This window comes from Haliotis cracherodii, unplaced genomic scaffold (assembly GCF_022045235.1).
Source record: "Haliotis cracherodii isolate W230 unplaced genomic scaffold, xgHalCrac1.p SCAF_1, whole genome shotgun sequence".
NCBI classification, from domain to species: domain Eukaryota; kingdom Metazoa; phylum Mollusca; class Gastropoda; order Lepetellida; family Haliotidae; genus Haliotis; species Haliotis cracherodii.
The window spans coordinates 35,568,964-35,594,006 of record NW_027266264.1 but is presented as its reverse complement, the minus strand read 5'-3'; the positions used below and the strand labels follow the sequence as shown (position 1 = coordinate 35,594,006).

The 25,043-nt window shown below is 40.4% G+C and overlaps 2 protein-coding genes across 5 annotated transcripts in view; one reads left to right on the top strand and one right to left on the bottom strand.

The window, feature by feature from the left end:
* Nucleotides 1-10,634, top strand: part of LOC139477034 (sodium-dependent phosphate transporter 1-A-like) — a 38,588-nt gene extending 27,954 nt beyond the window's left edge. For 3 of the 4 annotated variants that reach the window (XM_071259599.1, XM_071259614.1, XM_071259605.1), the window contains exons 7-14: nt 55-174; nt 273-365; nt 1,246-1,274; nt 1,467-1,530; nt 2,418-2,488; nt 2,671-2,792; nt 3,531-3,716; nt 4,770-10,634. In XM_071259599.1, coding sequence (XP_071115700.1) covers nt 55-174; nt 273-365; nt 1,246-1,274; nt 1,467-1,530; nt 2,418-2,488; nt 2,671-2,792; nt 3,531-3,716; nt 4,770-5,007 — 923 coding nt within the window. In that variant the 3' untranslated portion in view covers nt 5,008-10,634. The remainder of the gene's footprint in view (nt 1-54; nt 175-272; nt 366-1,245; nt 1,275-1,466; nt 1,531-2,417; nt 2,489-2,670; nt 2,793-3,530; nt 3,717-4,769) is intronic. The other variant, XM_071259617.1, reaches the window with a different exon arrangement.
* Nucleotides 10,635-16,384: 5,750 nt separating this feature from the next.
* Nucleotides 16,385-21,568, bottom strand: LOC139455547 (uncharacterized). The gene has a single exon (XM_071237101.1). The coding sequence runs from the start codon at nt 20,825-20,827 to the stop codon at nt 16,385-16,387; it is 4,443 nt and encodes a 1,480-aa protein (XP_071093202.1). The 5' UTR covers nt 20,828-21,568.
* Nucleotides 21,569-25,043: the final 3,475 nt, after the last annotated feature.

Genomic DNA, 25,043 nt, shown 5'->3' with positions numbered 1-25,043 from the left:
TCTACGTATTGCAATCTATTCATGTATCCATGGCAACATTATCCCTTATTTCAGTGTTGCACTTTGATCGTATTCCTCTGTATGGTGTCTTCATACTGTCGTTCGGCCTTGGCCTTGTGGTGGCGCTGCTTGTGTACTTCGTCATCGTTCCTTGGCAACGGAAAAGAATACAGGGTGAGTTGATTTATTTTAGGACCTCCACCCGATAAAAAATCATATATAGTTTTTTTCATATCCAATATGTGTGCATCCGGGATTCTTTGTGTTTTCAGCTTATACGGCCGTTGTGCGTCTCACTGAGTCCGAAGAGGGCGAGAAAACCGAGCATAAAGTCGATATCTATGTACCACCCACACCGGAGTCAGGTATGGATATGAAACAGATGGAGACATTCGATGTACACAGTTGCGTCCCCTGAGTTGCGTCCCCTGAGTTGCGTCCCTTGGGTACGCCAGAAACCTATGATTGTGGGTTCAAATCCCGGTTCGCCCCAATTATGTTTCTAGGTTTGTCAGTATCTTACTGTGCTCGTGGATTTCACCAAGGTGGTGCATCAGCGAATCGCAGGGCCTAAGACGACTGGGCCACCCGTGCCCCCTACAAACAAAGAAACAAACAAACAAAAATGAAGACTGTTCAAAGCGACATTAAACCCAACACTGTGTCGGCTGTTAACCAAGCACGATATTTCATCGTTTGATCGAATTCAGGACTCGCTGAGGAATGTCGCGGCCATTTGAAGTAACCATAGTAACGTCTTGATATGTATTTCTGGAATATTTTTGAAATGGCATTATCCGTACTTCCATTCGAAATTTGTAAATAAAGAACCCATTTGTTTGTCCAATGAACCGTTGATGTCCGTTGACCCAACCTAGGTCATTTACATAATGATTATGCATAATTCATAACAGGAAGTGATGTAAAGCACATATTCTACACTATCTTTCCCCAAAATAGTGATACCCCGATAACACAGAGTAGCCCCCGCTCCCTTTGAGTCGCCAATAGCAGATAACTTGTTTACCGATCTCACTTGAGAAAATCAGTATCGAGTCATAATAATTTTGCGTATGACATATTTAATAGGTAAGTAAGCCTACTCTATTGCGATCCGTTGTAAATTAACTATCACGATAATACCTTGCTAATACTAATATGCAACTGTCATTGATGAAGTAGATAGCGAGTTGTTATTACCTAGTCCTGTAGATAGTCCCTCATAGATATTCTTGTTTGTTTCAGCCACCGGAGATAGTAATCACAACACCAAGGTATGTAGCTGGTTTGTTTCAGATATAGTTACATGTACTTGTACATATTGTGTCTCGTAATATATATTTTTTCAACTAAATAATGTTACCATAAACTTTTCAAAAGCGTTTTGGCCAATCCGGAACTAGATATATTATATTGAAGTGTATGCTGGAACAGGATAAATCTTCATTGTCACGTGATGGTTTCAGGACGAGGCTGCAAATAACCAGGAAGACGAACAAACACATAAGTTGCTCAATGGCGGCCCTGAAGGTGAAAACTCTTTACATTTAAACCAAACCCCAATATATCAATAACTTTCATCTGTCACCAAAAAGGTCCCAGTAGTATTTGCTTCACTGTCTCTTGATAGTCGATGCTAATAATGTATAGCTGGCTGGATTGGTATGAAATTGTACCCAATGTTCAATGTGCATTGGTTCACTTATTTTACCTTATTAGCCCTGGATAGTTCATTATGACGTATGCACAATGAAATAATCGTGGGGTCGAATCCAAGATCCGCTCCATTGTGTTTCTTGGTTTGTCAACACCATACCCGTACCCGTGGGTTTCTCCAAAGTGGTAACCCGTGACGTTCCGGGGTAGAATAGGCCTTCAGCAACCCATGCTTGGCGTAAAAGGTGACTATGCTTGTCGTAAGAGGCGACTAACAGGATCGGGTGGTCAGGCTCGCTGACTTGGTTGATGCATGTCATCGTATCCCAATTGCTTGGATCGATGCTCATGATGTCAATCACTGGATTGTCTGGTACAGACTCGATTATTTACAGACAGCCGTGATATAGCTGGAATATTGCTGAGTGTGGCGTTGAACAACAAACAAACAAAATCACCAAAGTGGTAAACGTCTAAGAACGGCATCACTTCGGTATTTCCTCCTGCATCAAGCTGACACGCCATGATATAACTGGAATACCGTTTACTCACTGACATTCTTTTCGAGGTAGGTCGGTTGAGTAGCCAAGCGGTTTAAGCATTCGCTGGAACGTCCATCCACCCAGGTTCGGCTCCCTGTATATATATACACAATTAATGAAGTCCATTCCTGGTGTGCCCGGCCTTGATATTGGTTGACTGGTGCTAAAAGATTAAAAACCAAAACTCACTGAAATCTGACGACGTTACCTTATTTTCAGCAGGTAAGGGAGACGCCGACGTGTCCTCCAGCACCGGTGAAACGGAAGGGGAACTTCAAACAGACAATGAGGTCAGTCGGCGCTGATGCATTGAAAATTACCATCTGATACCCGTGAATTATGTCCCCACGAACAGGCTGGTAATGGGGTTTTATACAATGATTACTCATATAGACTATATTTTGACACATTCGAAACATATTTTGCTTACAGACTTAGTGTTCATATCGTCACCTTCATATTCTTTTTGCAGGCTCGACTAGCATTGGCTCGTAAGAATGTGGAAGACAAACCGGAAACGGCCAAACTTTTCTCATTCCTTCAAATTCTCACCGCAGTGTTTGGGTCATTTGCGCATGGCGGAAATGACGTCAGGTAAGATTTTCCCGTTGTTTATATTGTGCAAGGGGCATTTAATAAAAGAAAAGAGGTCTCAAATGCTATCACAGTATATAGCTATATCACAGTGGTCTGAATCGATGGAACATTGTGACCACCCGACCCTTCTTTCATTTAGCTCTTACGGAAAGCATAGGGGGTACTGGGGACTTATTCTTCCCCAGAATACTCGCACACAAAATTGAATACGAGAAACCAGGACATAAGTGAGTGAGTATGGTTTTACGCCGCTTTTAGTAATATTCCAGCAATATCACGGCGGGGGACACCAGAAATGGGCTTCACACATTGTACCCATGTCGGGAATCGAACCCGGGTCTTCGGCGTGACTAGCAAACGCTTTAACCACCCGACCACCCCACCAGGACATAAATGTTTGTCAGATAAAAATTAAATCTAATGATAAATCTCTGTTAGACGTTTGGGTTTGCAGACACCTTGAACCTATATCACGTGTGTGACGTGCTCAGTCACCAGTATAACAGTTATGTCATGACCACATATAAATATTCGATCCAGGGCCAGTGGTTGATAGCATGAGCAATTCACACAATTCGGTACGATGACACCTAACCAGTTTACACACCAGAGGATATCAATTTAGTCCTTACTTTATGATATTTATTTAAACATTACCAGTTATATGAAGAATATTGCTATTATTGTTGTTCATGGTTTTAATGGTGATGGTGTGCACCTATTCATTTTGTCCAGTAATGCTATCGGCCCAGTCGTGGCGCTGTGGATGATATCAATCGATGGCACAGTATCCCAGAAGGCAGCCACTCCTGTCTGGATCCTGCTGTACGGAGGTGTGGGAATCTCAGTCGGACTGTGTGTTCTTGGCAGGAGAGTCATGAAGACCATGGGAGAAGATCTGTCCAAAGTAACACCTTCTAGGTGGGTTATAGAAATACTGAGGACGACTGGTCTGCAGTCATGCCATCTATGTGACTTATGAGGTGGGTGTGGGTGTGGGTGTGGGACGGGGAGAACGGTCTAAAGCAACCCCATCTAGGTGGATAACCCCATCTAGGTGGGTTATAGAAATACTGAGGACGACTGGTCTGCAGTCATGCCATCTATGTGACTTATGAGGTGGGTGTGGGGGTGGGACGGGGAGAACGGTCTAAAGCAACCCCATCTAGGTGGGTTATAGAAATACTGAGGACGACTGGTCTGCAGTCATGCCATCTATGTGACTTATGAGGTGGGTGTGGGTGTGGGTGTGGGACGGGGAGAACGGTCTAAAGCAACCCCATCTAGGTGGATACTGAGGACGACTGGTCTGCAGTCATGCCATCTATGTGACTTATGAGGTGGGTGTGGGTGTGGGTGTGGGACGGGGAGAACGGTCTAAAGCAACCCCATCTAGGTGGGTTATAGAATCACTGAGGACGACTGGTCTGCAGTCATGCCATCTTCATGTGTCTTATGTTAACATGGGAGAAGGACGGTCTAAAGTAACACGGTGAAGGTGTGTTATTGTCACCTTAGGGGGAGAACACTGTAAAGTAACACGATCTAGATGTCTTATGGTCACGTGTGGGAAGAACGGTATAAGGTATCTGATCTAGGTGTCTTACGTCAACTTTCTGCCTAAAACATCATCATGCAAATGAGGTATAGAACCACTGAGGAAGACAGGCCTAAAGTAATGTGGTCCACGTGTCATATGGTACCCTAGTGAGTGAATATTCCAGCAATATCACGGCGGGGGACACCAGAATTGGCGTGACGAGCGACCGCTTTAACCACTAGGCTAACCAACCGCCCTTATGGTACCTTAGAGGAAGAACGGTTCAAAGTAATGGCATTTAGTTTAGAATTAAATTACACCAATGAAGAATGAAGGTCACGAAGAAAGCCGACTAGACAGTAGGGAACCTGTCAGATGGTCATACGTTCACGACTAAACCAACCACATGTAACTTGGCTTGTTTTGTGTTTCAGTGGGTTCTGCATCGAGATTGGTTCAGCGCTTACCGTCCTCATCGCGTCCAACATCGGCATCCCCATCAGCACCACCCACTGCAAAGTGGGCAGCATCGTCTTCGTCGGCAGAGTTCGATCCAACGAAAACGTGGATTGGAAATTGTTCCGGAACATCATCATTGCCTGGCTTGTGACCCTGCCCATCTCTGGATTGCTAAGTGCAGCAGCGTTTGCCGGGTTGAGAGAACTCATCTGATTGGCTGTTTAAGACCACGTGATAATGACGATGTCATTAAGATGGACTCGATCTCGAAGAGCAATCTAATACTGCATCAACTGGGTATTCACATCTTTAGGTTAGTTTGTAAATTGATGAAGACGAGCACTATTTTACACAGAACACAGATTGGACATTATACCTTATTACCAGACAGGTCCTTGCTATATAAGCCTTGAAACACGATTGGTCCATGTTGTATGCAGAAGGGCCCATGTTATCTAGGTCATACTACCAGACGGCCCATCGTTATCAAACTCTTGATACCAGAGAGGTCCATTATCTAAGCCTTGGTACCAGGTGGATCCATCTCAAGGCATTCTCGGGTCCAAGTAAACGAACTGGTTCTGATGAACGAGTATTTTATTCTTTGCAGTCGTCACTAAAATCCCGACTTCATCTGCAAACTAGAAACTCACTGTTATAATTTGTTGTGAGATGTTGAAAAGAAGATTCTTAATGAGCTTCCTTATATGGGATGAATGCGTTATATTAGTGCATGGTGATATATCTGGAGATTGTGTTTGGTGTAAAGATTTGATTGGTATGAAAAGTATCCGAGTTATGTTGCGGAAGAGGGGCAAAAATCAGTCCCCCTATTTTTAATACCAAGGTCCTTTGATCAATGAAACATACAGCCTTATAGGCGAGTATCGCTGTAGAGAAACCCTCTTTCTATAGTATATACTTTATATTTTTATTATATGATAAATATGATTTATGCTGTACAAATGGTGATGTTATGTCATTTGTACAGTGTATGTATCTATGTATGTGTGTACAATGATAGTGTACAAGGCTTTGGCCATGTACAACTGTACACCAGATTCCATTAAAAAGATACAATGTCGTAAATTCAGTACATGTTCATGTTCATGTTCATGTTCATGTAAACTTGATACTTCCGGATGCCAGTGGGTATTTTCGTAGGAAGACGTGCGTACGCACATTATCAAAGGGTGATATCACTAATATGACAGTACACCCATGACGTCATCGGTCAGTCGGTACATTATATACTAGTACCGGCATTCATCAACCCATATGCTTTTGCAAATAATGTATATTTTTGCTAATTTAAAGGGAGATATGCTTTAATCGTGGCGTATGCGTAATTGGAAGTAGCTGTAGCAGGTCGTTATGGTTTGTCTATGTTAAACATATGTCGGCATTTGTATATGTGGTAAGATTGTGCCATATGTGGCAGCTGACGTTATGTCGCGGTGCTGTGCTGTGATTAATCGTGATGATTTCGCATCATGGTTACGTGATAATAACCCGTTTATCCTTCATCACTGTTTTCGATAGTATATCATCATAATAATATGCGTGTGTGTGTGTGTACAAACTAGACCAAGTCACCTTGTGATTAGATCAGACATGTTTGGTTCCTTTTGTGTCCACTGACTCAAAGAGACTCGTGTTTAACAATATATTAACCCATTGTTCCTCAATTAAGTGAAGAAACATTCAGAATAACTTCAGCTTTGATACATTTTTAAATAAACGTCCATACACAGACAACTAAACTGATGTGATATTAATATGATATATTATAAGGACCATTACTCGATCTTTTACCTTTTTTACATGAAAGCACCCAGGAGTAGTGATTAGGCTTTGTTAACTGGGGCACTGGGGTTTCGTGACTTGACATACAGTCAAATCAAAACGTCATACCTTCAAGTCCCGGTTGCCTCGCGGTGTTTAGGTTGTAGTGAGGACGGTATCAGGACAGTCACCTGTATCACTACAACGTGAGACCTTGATACGACTGTCCGACACAGCTGATGTAGTACCTACCTCTCACTCTGTGCCTTAAAGAAGCTGCTCAACCTTCTTCATTCCAACTGCCCCGGTGTTAGACGAGTCCTGATCCAAGCGGCTCTGGTGATACGTCAACCCAACTCCCACTCCCAAACATCACTCCCCAATACATTCCCACCCGACCATCACCACCCTCCACCCCCATACATTCCCACTCCCAACCATCACCACCCCCACCCCCATACATTCCCACTCCCAACCATCACCACCCCCACCCCCATACATTCCCACTCCCAACCATCACCACCCCCACCCCCATACATTCCCACTCCCAACCATCACCACCCCCACCCCCATACATTCCCACTCCCAACCATCACCACCCCCACCCCCATACATTCCCACTCCCAACCATCACCACCCTCCACCCCCATACATTCCCACTCCCAACCATCACCCCACATCCAGCCAAACTCACACCCATCCCTCATCCACCCGACTCAAACCATATCTGGTACTATTATCTCAAGCCCAGGCCCTCGTCTACATTGATGGACAATTCGTTAGATGTAAAGCGAAGTCGCTCATCCAGGACCACACTTGTCAAAAGCGATAAGATATCTAGCCTCTGTAATAAAGCTCTCTTCACCATACTCCAACCATCTAACATCGAACTGAACCAAAACTGGAACTTACACCCAGAAGTTAAACAATTACCACTGCACATGACAACGACAAATATATTTCGTTTTGGCCTTGGACTCGATTCAGATAATGTCTGGAAATGTACAACATTTTTTCCTATAACCTGGTCAATCTGTATTTGAAAAATTTCGTTCATTCCCCTGTCCCATTCCATGGCCCTTCTTCTCCAAACCAGTCCACATAGACTGAATGTCTTATACATAGCCATTCCACGCATGTCGCGACGATCTTCTCATGTCCACGCGTGTCGCGACGATCTTCTCATGTCCACGCATATCGCGACGATCTTCTCATGTCCACGCATGTCGCGACGATCTTCTCATGTCCACGCGTGTCGCGACGATCTTCTTATCTCATACCCTCCCTGCCATATCTGATATATAGGCCCTCGCTCCTACAGACACGCATGCAAGTCATTTAACCGTGCCAAAGATTGCTTCCTATGGCCAAATCACTTGTTGAGTCTGATGCAGTTCCTGGTTTAACTGTACAAATATGCATTGTTTTAAATTAAAACCATTGAGAAATATGATCCTTCAACATTTTTTATACCGTCATTTGTCCAGCTAGGCAGCTTGTGTTTGTAACCTACTGGTTCCTGTATTTGGTGCCCATGTTACGTGTCGCCATGACCGTCTCTGTGTACACTCTCGAAGACAAGACAAGATGCCAGGCATTGAATGGCAGCAGAAAGGCATTAACAGAATGTATACTCAGAGGCAAACGTAACTGCCCTGTTTATATTTTCTATATGGAGATTGTTTAGAGGCGCATATTGGAGAGCTCCTTTTCTTTGAATATTTGGGCGGTGGGGAAGAGAGGTTGTTCTCTCGTCACGCCGGAGACCAGGGTTCGACTTCCCACTTGAATACAATGTGTGAAGCCTATTTCTGTTATCATTGAGTCCGCCGCAGTGATATTGCTGGAATATTGCTAAAACGGCGTAAAACCATACTCACTCAATCTTTGAAGATTTTAAGCACTGGCGTTTGACTAGTTAATTTTAGTTTTCAAGATGAATTTTCAAAAGTATGTATTTATAATAAATCTTAGATATATATCTTGCAATATTCTTGTTCTGTACACACGATAGGATAGTGAAATATCTGCTATCCTAATTCCGTATTAGTATTGTTTGAGGTGTGACTTTTGACTCTTTTGCCCTCAATCAAATGTATAACATGATGAAGGTACCCTGATCTGTCTTGAACAGTGAAAGGGTAGATCTGTATAGTCATACTGTCCATTCCATCATAATTAGTATTGATGTACAGTTATTAATAAATCGTTAAGATCACAGTTACCTTTTCCTTTGAGTGTATATGCCTGAAATAACATCCTGTAACTGTCTTAGTATTTATCACATTCAGAGATAGATGTACATAAAACATGCTCTTCGCGCTACAAACACGACAGTGATACATGTTTGCAGTTGGAAAGAACTGGTCTCGATACTTATCGAATATCAGCTTCGTAGTCATCATATTTGTTCTAAAAGACGTCACTTTTTCCTGATAATGATCACCGGTGCCAGGATCCCCTCGTTGTTGGTTCGAATCCTTAATTCGTCCCAATTACGAGCCTTGGTTCATTTAGGAACCTTGGTTCTCGTTTTTTTTCTCCGGTTTTGATCCTCGGTTCTTTCCGGTTTTGATCCTCGGTTCTCTCCGGTTTTGATCCTCGCTTCTCTCCGGTTTTAATCCTCGCTTCTCTCCGGTTTTGATCCTCAGGTTTTTACCGGTTTTGATCCTCGGTTCTCTCTGGTTTTGATCCCCGGGTTCTTCCCGATTATGATCCTCGATTATTGCACTTATATCGCGACGTGCATGCACGCGTGTGTGTGTGTGTGTGTGTGTGTGTGTGTGTGTGTGTGTGTGTGCTTGCACTCGTCCGGACTAGTGCTGGTTTTTAGTGCTAGCCCACCGAGATACCATGTCGCAGTTTAACACGAATACCCTAATCAGACAGAGTACACTGACTCCTAACAGACCAGTCCTTGTATTAGCCCCTTAATGCCGAGCGCAAGGCAGCGTAACAACAAGTATTATCTTTTAACGTCTTACGTATGACGCTCTACCACAAGACCACGGAGCGGTCGTTTTATACAATGAACAAAGGAGAGGGGCTATATTAACCAGATGATTCATCCAACATCTGCATATGTATTCATTATCTTTGGGACCGACCATTTAATATTTTAGGGGGATAAAGTTAATAAAATGCAGGACTGAATCAATTGAGGCAGTGACCGAAAATCTCCAAAAAACAACAAACAGCCCACAGGCAGAAAATGAAATGGTCGGTCCCTTGCCTGCCACAGTGTAGAAGCGGAACGGTGTGTCGATAACATATACTGTATGAAAGCTATCCTCATTAATGGGTTTCCTGATATACAAAAAAAATATTTTCTATTCAAATAACCTGTCGTCATCTGCTAAACGAGGTTCGCTTTTAGGAAGTCCAGATTTTGATACGTTATATTGCACGTACAGGTTCGTTCCGTAAACAATATGTAAATATGGAGTTGAATTATGAGGGAAATAGTTTGTTGATGATTTGAATGATTTGTTTAGTCCGATGCGTTGGACCATTAGACAATATGGCAATTGGACAAAAATGTTTCTCGTCATAGTATTATTAAGATAGCGGATCACCAGACTTTCATCAGCTTCCTCGGTTTATAACAAACTAATTACATGTACTAATCACGATAGGAGATGTGAGTTTATTCAAGGAAAGATGGCGCTTGCGTTAAAATCCGGACACTTTGGAGTTTACAGACAATGTTAGAATCGGATGTCTTTACCCTACAAAACCAACTGTGATTCGTAGCCGTGACGAAACATCGTTCACAAGGAATGTTTTGCTTTGACCCGCACTGTGATGAGAAACATTTCTTCAATATATTTTATGACTTAACAAATCTGAACTAAATACATGTATTAATAGATGAACTGTGGTTATTGGCGAATGTGCAATTTTCAGCTATGTCAGTCTTCGCAGGTATTTCATATTCATCATCGTGTAACTATTTGTGTGGTGAGATATTCTGTTTTGTGTGTTCGTGAGTCCAGCTTGTACAGTATCCATTTATATAAAGATCTTTACCCATGAATAGTAATAAAATAAACAATGGGAACACAGTTATGATTTTTTATGTTCTTATTTTGTGGGGTGAGCACGCTACTTGCATATATCGAGGCCGAAAAGTTGCATTAACTAGTCGTTTAATATGAAACATAGCCAAAGTTTGTTTCATTATTACAACAGAAGTGATACAATCTATTGCATCAGATATTCAGTCAGATATTTGATTCAGACCTCTGTTGAGTCGTGAAAACTCTGGGAGGCTCAGTACAAAATGTCTGTCTTCCCGTGGGGATTCCGGGGTAGAATAAGTCCCAGAACAAAATGGATGTCTTCTGTGGGATTTCTTGTGACATTTTCGATATGAAGTAGGTGGAACTATTTCGACTGCAACGTAAAATAACATTCAACCGACAAAACATGAAAAGTTTTACTTCTCTCCTCACGTGTTTCATTTGATCTAACCCACCCATGGGAAGGTGAGACAGGAGATGTCATATATTATGGACAAAGAAAAGCTTTTCGGATATTATTAAAAAATATGTCACTCCTCAGAACATTACCAGGTAATTACCAACCTCTTTTTCCTTGTTTTATCAGGCAGGAAATTCCAAAACAACCATGGCGGCATAGTTGAGGAATGGGAAATAGACTTCCAATGACACCCGGAAACCCGGTACATTCATAGACTTGACAGTAAAAATTATACAGTATACCTGAAATAACCAAAATATATAGTATAAATACATCACTTGACACCAACAGAAATAATCCATTTCAAGTCTAGAATGATTTCGCAAGTCGAAGATGGCCTCAGTTCTGCAATTAAGCATTGGTCTTGACTCCATTTGGATTTTATTCTTTTTATTTCATAAAGTAACAAAAAAATATCTATCGAACAATTAAGAATTAAAAACAACGACAACATAATAATCCATTTTCTGAAACAAAGTATCTTAAAGCTGTCTTGTAAAGACATCAAAACTCTCTTATAATAATCTTCATACAAGGAAGTCTAAGCCTTTCCCATATTATACATATCTGAAAGAACAAATTCCAGGGATGAATATGAAACGTTTCCATGAAGATAATTTCACTCTTATATCCTAAACGTTTGACCAAGCGGTATTTCAACTGGTATAAGTATATCAGAGAGTTATCTCCCTTCTACAACACAAACCTACTGATATAAGTATACAACTTGCCTGTATCTCTGCCAGGTGAGCCGTGGCATGGTGGGATGATTGTTGACTTACTACCACTGAGCCTAAAGCATTGGATCTATTCTTTTGGGGGAAACCTCGGTCACACCGCGGGGATACCACCATGCTAACTCAATACTCACCTTTTTCCTATTTTTGTCTTTGGGCAGTTCCACTTTGGACATGTTTTGATTTCAACTACCAAATTAACAAGTCAAAAAATATTTATTGAGAGGACAGAAAGAATGATTAACTATCATCTAAAATACCATTTCCACTTGAGTTACCGGTATTAAGTATTGTATATGTCCGGTAAATGTTGTTTTTCTCATCAATGGCACACACTAGAAAATGCTTTCACCCATAAGATGCCTTTTTTCCTTTTGCGTTTAACTTGTTATGACATCATTCCTTTAGATATTACCATGTTCGCTGATAAAACTTCCCTGAATATGCACCGGGAGATCACAATGATGTGGAGTTTATTCAAGTAAACCACCTCTTTCTTATTTTTGCATTTGGGCAGTTATACGTTGCACATGTTTTGGTCTCATCTTACAAATTAACAAGACAAAACACATTTATTGAGCAAACAGATAGTGTCTTTCTGTGTCTCACTTAATAGCATCTAAATTATAATGTCCACTTGATTTACTGTTGTTAAGTATATGTATTCTTTTCTTCTAACCGCGATTCTTTTTCCAGCTATTACTTACAACATGAGCGTCTTCATTCATTGTGTACGTTTCCAAATTCTGGGTTAAAATGTCAACTTGTGTTTGGTAAATTTCGCCATGAATAGTGCAAATTTAAAGAATAAGCAAACGAGTATGCTTTGCATTTCCTTGATAACCCTTTACTCGCATCTATAACAAAAGCGTACATAATGTGTCATTGTTCAATTAGTTAGAAATGTATAATGTTACACACTATAACCGTATTCAAGTCCCATGCTATTTACAATGCTAAACTTTCTTTTACGCATGGAATGTCCGAAATCATTTTCCTAACTTCAACAATCACTCATTCATATAGTGCCCTCATCGCTGAGTTACCTCATGAAAATACAAACATTCCCATGATAATGCCGCGTAATTGTGTAGAAATACTTCTCCTCATTACTACGACCCCTTCAGTTTAAATCAAACATCAAGTCAACAGTCATAAATGATTGTTACATTGACTACGACACCAGTCTCTAGTGTGGGTATCCACTTTCATTATTGTTTACTTATGTACGTGATCATTTCTATATCTTCACTGGCAGATACACGAACGTTTCTTCTGATTCATTTGCACTCAAAATAACCATGTTCAACCTACATTTTACTTCTTCAACCAGGCTGTCAAATCGTTCATGTATTTGCATTCAAGATATCCCAATGATGGCGAATTTATGCAAATAAACAGGATGACATCGATTTAAACTATAACTATTTCCTCAGAAAGCATTTTATTACATTTTTAGGACTAAAGCTGAAATAATGTCTCAGCGTATTTTTGTAATGTTTGACGTTTTCATTTCAATATCGGAAACGGGACGCCCCATCCTCAAATTGACTAATACTTGATCAGTGTTACATGAGTTATATCCCTTGTGCGGCTAATTGCACAACCACATGGGAGTATTTCAAGCCAATAATCTGTGGTATAAGTATACACCTTGCCTGTATCTCTGCCGGGTGAGCCGTGGCATGGTGGGATGATTGTTTGACTTACTTCCACTGAGCCTAAAGCATTGGATCTATCCTCGTTGGGGAAACCTCGGTCGAACCGCGGGGATACCACCACGCTAACTCGATACTCACCTTTTTCCTATTTCTGCCTTTGGGCAGTTCCACTTTGGACATGTTTTGATTTCAACTACCAAATTAACAAGACAAAAACAATTGATTTAGCAGACAGAAAGAATGATTAACTATCATCTAAAATAACATTTCCACTTGACTTACCGGTATTAAGTATTGTATATGTCCGATGAATGTCGTTTTTCTCATCAATGGCACACACTAGAAAATGCTTTCACCCATTAGATGCCTTTCATCCTTTTGCGTTTAACTTGTTATGACAATCATTCCTTTATATATTACCATGTTCGCTGTAATACAACATCAGACAGACAGTGTCATTTTAATGCCACGTAACTGTATATATATAAGACTCCCCTATTTCGCATCAAACATCCATTCAACAGTCAAATAAAACTTTTACATTGGGAGCTAGTTTCTTTTTCGGGCATCCACCCTTTTGTTGTTTGTATTTACATGTCCTTTTCTACGTATCCATTGGCAGTCACGTTCGTGCATATTTCCTAGAATTCAGTTGCAATATAAATAAGCATGTTCAACCCACATTCAGCGTCTTCAACCAGGCTGATGAAACTTCCCTGAATATGCACCGGGAGATCACAGTGATGTGGAGTTTATTCAAGTAAACATGATGGTATAGATTTAAACTAAAATAGTTTCCCCAGAAAGCATTTTATTCAATTTGTCCAACTTTCAATGAAATGTGATTTATCCTTATATCATTACAATTATGTATTTTTGCATAACCATCCAACATAGGACACGCTGTCTTCAAACAACTGGTTCGTTGACTGTAAGGATACAGGAGTTGTCTCCCTTTCACAGTCAATTGCACAACCACATGGGAATATTTCAAGCCTTTAACCTGTGGTATAAGTATACAACTTCCCTGTATCTCTGCCGGGTGAGCCGTGGCATGGTGGGTTTGATTGACTTCTTTCCACTGAGCCTAAAGCATTGGATCTATCCTCGTTGGGGAAACCTCGGTCGAACCGCGGGGATACCACCATGCTAACTCGATACTCACCTTTTTCTTATTTTTGCAATTGGGCAGTTATACGTTGCTCATGTTTTGGTCTCATCTTACAAATTAACAAGACAAAACACATTTATTGAGCAAACAGATAGTGTCTTTCTGTGTCTCACTTAATAGCATCTAAATTATAATGTCCACTTGATTTACGGTTGTTAAGTATATGTATTCTTTTCTTCTAACTGTCACGTATTGAATCAACCACAAACACAAATGAGATTGTAATACAGATTTATTCCCTCCCTTAAAGTAATTTTAAATCCCAATAACAATATCTAAATTCAAACTAATACCAAATTAACTAACACAACTAACTAAACTAGCTTCTCCTACCAATAACAATACTACCACCTACTACTAATACTAATATCTTAATACTAACAGTACAAATGTCTACTACTAATAATACAACTATCTCCTACTAACAATACAACTATCACGATACACTATCCTAATACTAATAGTCTACTTCTAAAAATACTAACACTAATACAGATGTTCTAAGAATAACACAACTAATACACAGTAAAACTTTGTGTGTGTATATATATATATACAACAACAACACACAACCACAAAAAAAAAACCAACCAAAAGATACAAAGCCACTCCACTGTCACTGTCACAACAGTTCTATACAGAACTTTAGAATCTCTGATGTTATTGAGCAGTTCATACGAGAATTCTTCCTCGTAATAACGAATGGTGATCTTTCCACCCAGGCGATGTTGTCCCCACGGAGTTAGGGGTGCCTGTTTACATGGATGCCACGGCTGTGTTCATCCTACGATGTGCCACGGAGACGAAGATACTTCTCTCCTTACGTTGGGTCGGAGAACTTCTCTCCTTACGTGATGTTGGAGGTTGCTACTTCCTCCTACGTAATATCGGAGGTTCTTCCCTCCTACGCACTCTAAGGTTAACCGGCCAGTTCCTGGACACTACAATGTAATATACGCAATTACAGTCACTGAGGTATGTGTCACTACCTCACAATACATACAGCCATGCACCAATACTCCGATTTACATATTACTGAGTTGAACTGTTTATACTTTGATCATGTTGTGGTTATTTGTTACAGTGGCTTTACGCTATTACCATCAATATGTGTATATAATTACGTTTGGAAAAAATACATAACTCAAAATTCTATCCTCTAAAATACAATTCAACATGAAACAATAAATGTAAAAACTTACGCCAACCAGAGTAGAAGTCTCCCACAATATTAGTCCATGCCTTACATGACCATGCTGATTCTGGCTGACTGTACAAATTATTACCCTGCCCCGCTATTTAAACTGACCCCAAAGCCCAAGCTACCCCTGACCTCCCTATTGTTACACCAATTAACTCCCCAGCTATCAGCCGTACCCAGTCACGCTTCCCTGACCCTAACCTGTTCCCATAGTATTACCTGACAATATCTAAAAACAACTCGCTAAGCTTAATATACTAATGTAACCATACCGTAATACATCTATCTGAAGTACTAACATATAATTAAAATATACAAGATTATCTGTGATCTTGACATCACCTCCCCACTTAAGTTAATTGTACCTGAGCACAATTATATAACAAACAAGATCACATATAACTTTGTCCTAACGTCTTTTAAAGACATTATCTAATACAAAACCATATATATACACAATGACAACAATAATACACAAAAAGTAATGACTGTCATATCTTCACTATGATGCTGAAAAATGCATTATTTACATACTGCTATGCACACAGTGTGACTAGGGCGAACACCGGCTCAAGAGGTCAGCTCCCACATTCTCAATCCCCTTGATTGCACGGATCAGAAACCTGTAAGGTTGTAAAGTTAGAGCCCACCTCATCACTCGTCCATTGGTCAACTTGGCTTTGGTCATCCATACTAAGGGCTGATGGTCCGTTTCAAGAATGAACTCCCGCCCATACAGATATCTTTCTAACTTCTGTATTGCCCATACTATTGCCAAACACTCCTTTTCTATGGTAGAGTACGCCCTCTCACGTTCTGCCAACTTTCGACTCACGTACATTATTGGAAACCGCTCACCTTCCTGTTCTTGTAAAAGAACAGCTCCGATTCCGACGTCAGAAGCATCACTTCTTACTAGGAATGTTTTCTCCAAGTCTGGCAGTTTCAAGATTGGAAAACTTGACATGTGTGTTTTCAACGTCGTGAAAGCTAACTCTTGACTCTCTGTCCATACTACCTTGTTTGATTTGCCCTTCTTGGTAAGATCAGTCAGAGGCACTGCTATGGCTGCATAATTTGGGATGAATTTCCGGTAGTACCCAGTTAATCCTAGCAAAGCTCTGACCTGTTTCTTAGTTTGTGGTCGTTCAACATTTAGGATTTTCTCCACATTCTTACCCTCCGGCTGAATTAGGCCACTCCCAACCCTGTGTCCCAAAAACTCCAACTGTTTGTATCCAATTTTTACCTTTGATGGTCGAGCTGTAAGATGAAATTGCCTTAACCTTGTAAATATGTCTCTCAGACTTACCACATGAGGTGACCATTCCTCTGTTCCTTCTATGATGTCGTCTATGTAGTTGTCAGTGTTAGGTATGCTATGTAATACTTGCCTCATGAGTCGGGAAAATACTGCTGGTGCGTTGACTACTCCAAATGGCATCACCTTCCATTGGTATAACCCATCAGGGGTTATAAAGGCCGTCAGTTCTTTGCTACTCTCTTCCATTGGGATCTGCCAATATGCCTTGCTCACATCAATTTTGGTTAGGTACTTACAGTGTCGAAGCCTTGCAAATACGGAATCGGCTAATGGAATTGGTTCTGCATCAAAGACCGTTACTTGATTCAACTTGCGAAAATCGGTACAAAATCTGTAAGTCTCATCAGCCTTCTTCACAAGTACAAAGGGGGAAGCATATGGTGAGTGAGAGGGTTCTATCACCCCCATATCTAACATTGATTGTATCTCTTTGGCGACAACGTCCCTCATGTGATGTGGAAGCGGATATGGTTTGGATCTTATAGGCTCATTGCATGTCAACTTGATCTTATACTGCATACAGTCTACCTTCCCTGGTAAATCACTCAGCACATCCCTGAATTCACTTACGAGCTCTCTCACCTCAATTTGTTGTTCTTCTGTCAGGTCCTTGGAAATGTCTACATCCTGATATGTTTCTTTTGAAACTAGCGCAGGTGAAACTATGTCTAGCATACTTACCTCTTCCGCTTTGACATCTACCAGCCCGGCACTAGCATACATCAGGTGAGCTATGCTGACGTCACATACAGTTGTGTCCTTGATCTCCTCTCGGTCAATGTACTTTTTCAGTAGGTTTGCATGATAGGTTTTAGTCTTATTACCTACCTGTATCCTGTAATTGCCAATACCAAAGGCCTCCAAGATTTCATATGGTCCTTTCCACTGGAGTAGGAGTTTGTTGGAATCGGTAGGTAACAGAAGTAACACTTTGTCACCTACTTTCATTTTCCGTGCTTGTGATTTTGCATCAAAGAACTTTTTGTACTTACCTGATTTTTTTTTTAGTTTTTGTTGTGCTATATGAATAGTATCTTCCAGTCGGTTTTGCAGATCTAACACATACTCATAAGTAGTTCTTACCTCAGGATTTTGTGTGTCTTTAGTCCAGATTTCTCGGAGAATCTGCACTGGCCCTCTCACTGTACGCCCGTACAGTAGTTCAAAGGGAGCAAATCCCAAACTCTCTTGAGGTACTTCTCGGTATGCAAATAACAAAGCAGCTACATACCTGTCCCAGTCATATGGCCGTTCTGCACACATTCGTTTCAACATTGTCTTCAGAGTACCGTTGAATTTTTCCACAAGGCCATTACACATTGGATGATATGGGGTAGTAGTTAGCTGATGCAAGGATAATAATCTACTTACCTCCTTCATTACACCTGAAGTGAACTGGGCTCCCATGTCCGTCAAGATCTCCTTGGGGATACCTACTCTACTGAATATTTCGAAAAGAGCTTCAGCAACATACTCAGTTTCAATCCTTGGCAAAGGTACTGCCTCTGGGTATCTGGTAGCATAGTCAACTACCGTCAAAAGATACCTATTACCTTTGTCAGTGACAGGATACAACGGGCCTATCAGGTCAACGGCTATTCTCTCAAATGGTACTTCGATTAATGGCATTTGTCCTAGTGGTATTCTTCTTACCTTGCCCTTGGGGGTTGTGCGTTGACAAATATCACAGGACAGCACATGTCTTCTAACATCACCCATTATTCCTGGCCAATAAAACTGAGACATAACCCGATCTAAAGTCTTTTTGATTCCAAGGTGCCCTCCCATCAATGCTTCATGGCTTACTTTCATCACTTGGGTACGCAGCCCGACTGGTACAACTGCCTGTACAACTTGCTTACCCTTGTCAAACTTGGTGAAGGTATGCTTCCTATAGAGCATATCATTCTCAATATAGTAAGAGGAAGTACTATGCCTGGTCTCCCTAATTTTCCCTTCCTCCACTAATTTCCTGACTTTGTCCAAACTGGAATCCTGTTGTTGCTGGGTAATGAACTCACCTCGACTCAATGTCAGCCCCACAGGTTTCAGTGCCTTCAGTGGTTTCATGCCTTCTTGTCTTACTCTTCTTTGGCCTCTTGTTTCCACAGCACTTACCATGTGAATATCATCCCTATCCCACATCTGATCTGGATCGCTTGGTTCTCTCACTCCTGGAATATTGCCTAATATCAGGTCACAGAGTGGTGTGTCCATACATGCAGCTCTTACCTTTCCAGTATAAAAGGGTGTGTCCACGGTAATCCATGCTACGGGAAGTATTAGCACCCTACTATCAGCCAACTTACAAGATTGTGTTTCTGAGGACAAACATTCATCCTCTACCTTTGACCTCCTCACTATTACGCCAGTACAGCCACTGTCTCTCAGGACATCCACTGGCTTGCCATTTACCTTTCCCTTGTGAATAGGCATGTTGTGGTCTGTAGTAAACATGCTTCCTGAGGCTACATCTGGTTCACTCACCCTCTCTGAAGTTGTGGCATCACCATCTACAACTTCAGGTATTCTTGCCTCAACATCTATACAATCTGGAAGGACTGCAGACACGTTACTGGTGTATTCACTTACTTGGATACTTGCCACGTTATATTTGGGTTTCTTACACTGTGCTGCCAAATGTCCAATTTGACTACAGTTGTAACATGTCCTTTCTTTAATAGGAATAAATGGTTTGGGTTTTGTACCACCTGGCGCCTTGTTCTCTCCTGGTTTACCTCGGACCTCTGTTTTGTCATGTTGACCAAAACTACCTTGCTTACCATATCTAACAGGACCTGTACCTCTGGCTTCTATAAATTGTTCTGCTAGTCTGGCCATTTCCATAGCATCTTTTGGTTTTCTCTCTTTCAAGAATATACTAAGATCCCTTCCAGTTACATTTAAAATCTGTTCACGCAACAATAAATCTTTCACACCTTCAAAAGTCTTTTGAGTACCACTAAGCTCAATCCATCTGTTGAAATAGTTCTCAATTCTAACTACAAACTGTGTGAATATCTCACCTGTATCAGTTTTAGCAGTCCTAAATTTCTGATGAAATCCATCCTCTGTCATTTCATAGCGTTTTAGCAATGCAGTCTTAACAGCAGTATAATCTTCTGCGTCATCTACACTTAATCTGGAGTATACTTCCAAAGCCTTACCTTTTAGTAGCGTACAAAGATATGCTGCCCAATGACAAGGCTTCCAACCTTGTGCTACAGCTACCCGTTCAAACCGTTGAAGATATGCATCAATGTTGTCATTGCGGTCTTCAAACGGAGGCATCTTAGGCATCTTAGGTGCAGCACCTGATTGTTTCTCTCCTACCTGTCCTTCATAATTTCCAGCATAACTCTTTTCTAACTTGGCTAATTCTATTCTCTCCTCTGATTGCACTCTTAATTTTTCTTTCTCCCATTCTAACTTTTCTCTCTCTTTTCTCTCCTCCAATTCTAATTTTTCTTTCTCCCATTCTAACTTTTCTCTCTCCTTTCTCTCCTCCAATTCTAATTTCTTGATTTCCCGCTCCCTTGCTCTTTCCTCTCTTTCCAACTTTTCCTTCTCTTTCTCTCTCTCTAACTCAGTTTGTTCTTTTACAAACGTCCTCAAATCATTTTGCTCATACCCTAAACTCTGACCCAATTTGATAATCTTTTCAAGATCCATATCTAGCTGTATGGTGATAGTATGAAGTACAAGTACAGTTAAACCCAGCAGGCTTAGTCTTGGACAACTGTGAATAATGAATGCTACCAATAGGAACTTAGACTATACAAAAGTACATTCATGCATAGAATGGAACCCAAAAATATAAAATTCCAACCAATAGCCTAATCTGACCAATAAATGAAATACACCCTACCAACCTTGATTCTAACTCGTACACTCAAGGATGTAGAAGTGGTGCCGGAGGTCCTATCACACCTCTGGCCAAACAAATACTACAAGGATAAACCATCAAGGAAGTAACTCCTAATCTCTCATAGAATGATGGTCTGAGTTAATTCAATAGTGACAATAATTAAATATCCCACCGCTGCCACCAAAATGTCACGTATTGAATCAACCACAAACACAAATGAGATTGTAATACAGATTTATTCCCTCCCTTAAAGTAATTTTAAATCCCAATAACAATATCTAAATTCAAACTAATACCAAATTAACTAACACAACTAACTAAACTAGCTTCTCCTACCAATAACAATACTACCACCTACTACTAATACTAATATCTTAATACTAACAGTACAAATGTCTACTACTAATAATACAACTATCTCCTACTAACAATACAACTATCACGATACACTATCCTAATACTAATAGTCTACTTCTAAAAATACTAACACTAATACAGATGTTCTAAGAATAACACAACTAATACACAGTAAAACTTTGTGTGTGTATATATATATATACAACAACAACACACAACCACAAAAAAAAACCCAACCAAAAGATACAAAGCCACTCCACTGTCACTGTCACAACAGTTCTATACAGAACTTTAGAATCTCTGATGTTATTGAGCAGTTCATACGAGAATTCTTCCTCGTAATAACGAATGGTGATCTTTCCACCCAGGCGATGTTGTCCCCACGGAGTTAGGGGTGCCTGTTTACATGGATGCCACGGCTGTGTTCATCCTACGATGTGCCACGGAGACGAAGATACTTCTCTCCTTACGTTGGGTCGGAGAACTTCTCTCCTTACGTGATGTTGGAGGTTGCTACTTCCTCCTACGTAATATCGGAGGTTCTTCCCTCCTACGCACTCTAAGGTTAACCGGCCAGTTCCGGGACACTACAATGTAATATACGCAATTACAGTCACTGAGGTATGTGTCACTACCTCACAATACATACAGCCATGCACCAATACTCCGATTTACATATTACTGAGTTGAACTGTTTATACTTTGATCATGTTGTGGTTATTTGTTACAGTGGCTTTACGCTATTACCATCAATATGTGTATATAATTACGTTTGGAAAAAATACATAACTCAAAATTCTATCCTCTAAAATACAATTCAACATGAAACAATAAATGTAAAAACTTACGCCAACCAGAGTAGAAGTCTCCCACAATATTAGTCCATGCCTTACATGACCATGCTGATTCTGGCTGACTGTACAAATTATTACCCTGCCCCGCTATTTAAACTGACCCCAAAGCCCAAGCTACCCCTGACCTCCCTATTGTTACACCAATTAACTCCCCAGCTATCAGCCGTACCCAGTCACGCTTCCCTGACCCTAACCTGTTCCCATAGTATTACCTGACAATATCTAAAAACAACTCGCTAAGCTTAATATACTAATGTAACCATACCGTAATACATCTATCTGAAGTACTAACATATAATTAAAATATACAAGATTATCTGTGATCTTGACACTAACCGCGATTCTTTTTACAGTTATTACTTACAACATGAGCATCTTCATTCATTGTGTACGTTTCCAAATTCTGGGTTAAAATGTCAACTTGTGTTTGGTAAATTTCGCCATGAATAGTGCAAATTTAAAGAATAAGCGAACGAGTATGCTTTGCATTTCCTTGATAACCCTTTACTCGCATCTATAACAAAAGCGTACATAATGTGTCATCGTTCAATTAGTTAGATCTGTATAATGTTACACACTATAACCGTATTCAAGTCCCATGCTATTTACAATGCTAAACTTTCTTTTACGCATGGAATGTCCGAAATCATTTTCCTAACTTCAACAATCACTCATTCATATAGTGCCCTAATCGCTGAGTTACCTCATGAAAATACAAACATTCCCATGATAATGCCGCGTAATTGTGTAGAAATACTTCTCCTCATTACTACGACCCCTTCAGTTTAAATCAAACATCAAGTCAACAGTCATTAATGATTGTTACATTGACTACGACACCAGTCTCTCGTGTGGGTATCCACTTTCTTTATTGTTTACTTATGTACGTGTTCATTTCTATATCGTCACTGGCAGCTACACGAACGTTTCTTCTGATTCACTTGCACTCAAAATAACCATGTTCAACCTACATTTTACTTCTTCAACCAGGCTGTCAAATCGTTCATGTATTTGCATTCAAGATATCCCAATGATGGCGAGTTTATGCAAATAAACAGGATGACATCGATTTAAACTATAACTATTTCCTCAGAAAGCATTTTATTACATTTTTAGGACTAAAGCTGGAATAATGTCTCAGCGTATTTTTGTAATGTTTGACGTTTTCATTTCAATATCGGAAACGGGACGCCCCATCCTCAAATTGACTAATACTTGATCAGTGTTACATGAGTTATATCCCTTGTGCGGCTAATTGCGCAACCACATGGGAGTATTTCAAGCCAATAATCTGTGGTATAAGTATACAACTTGCCTGTATCTCTGCCGGGTGAGCCGTGGCATGGTGGGTTTGATTGACTTCTTTCCACTGAGCCTAAAGCATTGGATCTATCCTCGTTGGGGAAACCTCGGTCGAACCGCGGGGATACCGCCATGCTAACTCGATACTCACCTTTTTCTTATTTTTGCAATTGGGCAGTTATGCGTTGCACATGTTTTGGTCTCATCTTACAAATTAACAAGACAAAACACGTTTATTGAGCAAACAGATAGTGTCTTTCTGTGTCTCACTTAATAGCATCTAAATTATAATGTCCACTTGATTTACGGTTGTTAAGTATATGTATTCTTTTCTTCTAACCGCGATTCTTTTTCCAGTTATTACTTACAACATGAGCGTCTTCATTCATTGTGTACGTTTCCAAATTCTAGGTTAAAATGTCAATTTGTGTTTGGTAAATTTCGCCATGAATAGTGCAAATTTAAAGAATAAGCGAACGAGTATGTTTTGCATTTCCTTGATAACCCTTTACTCGCATCTATAACAAAAGCGCACATAATGTGTCATTGTTTAATTAGTTAGAAATGTATAATGTTACACACTATAACCGTATTCAAGTCCCATGCTATTTACAATGCTAAACTTTCTTTTAAGCATGGAATGTCCGAAATCATTTTCCTAACTTCAACAATCACTCATTCATATAGTGCCCTCATCGCTGAGTTACCTCATGAAAATACAAACATTCCCATGATAATGCCGCGTAATTGTGTAGAAATACTTCTCCTCATTACTACGACCCCTTAAGCTTGAATCAAACATCAAGTCAACAGTCATTAATGATTGTTACATTGACTACGACACCAGTCTCTCGTGTGGGTATCCACTTTCTTTATTGTTTACTTATGTACGTGTTCATTTCTATATCGTCACTGGCAGCTACACGAACGTTTCTTCTGATTCACTTGCACTCAAAATAACCATGTTCAACCTACATTTTACTTCTTCAACCAGGCTGTCAAATCGTTCATGTATTTGCATTCAAGATACCCCAATGATGGCGAGTTTATGCAAATAAACGGGATGACATCGATTTAAACTATAACTATTTCCTCAGAAAGTATTTTATTACATTTTTAGGACTAAAGCTGAAATAATGTCTCAGCGTATTTTTGTAATGTTTGACGTTTTCATTTCAATATCGGAAACGGGACGCCCCATCCTCAAATTGACTAATACTTGATCAGTGTTACATGAGTTATATCCCTTGTGCGGCTAATTGCACAACCACTTGGGAGTATTTCAAGCCAATAATCTGTGGTATAAGTATACAACTTGCCTGTATCTCTGCCGGGTGAGCCGTGGCATGGTGGGATGATTGTTTGACTTACTTCCACTGAGCCTAAAGCATTGGATCTATCCTCGTTGGGGAAACCTCGGTCGAACCGCGGGGATACCACCACGCTAACTCGATACTCACCTTTTTCCTATTTCTGCCTTTGGGCAGTTCCACTTTGGACATGTTTT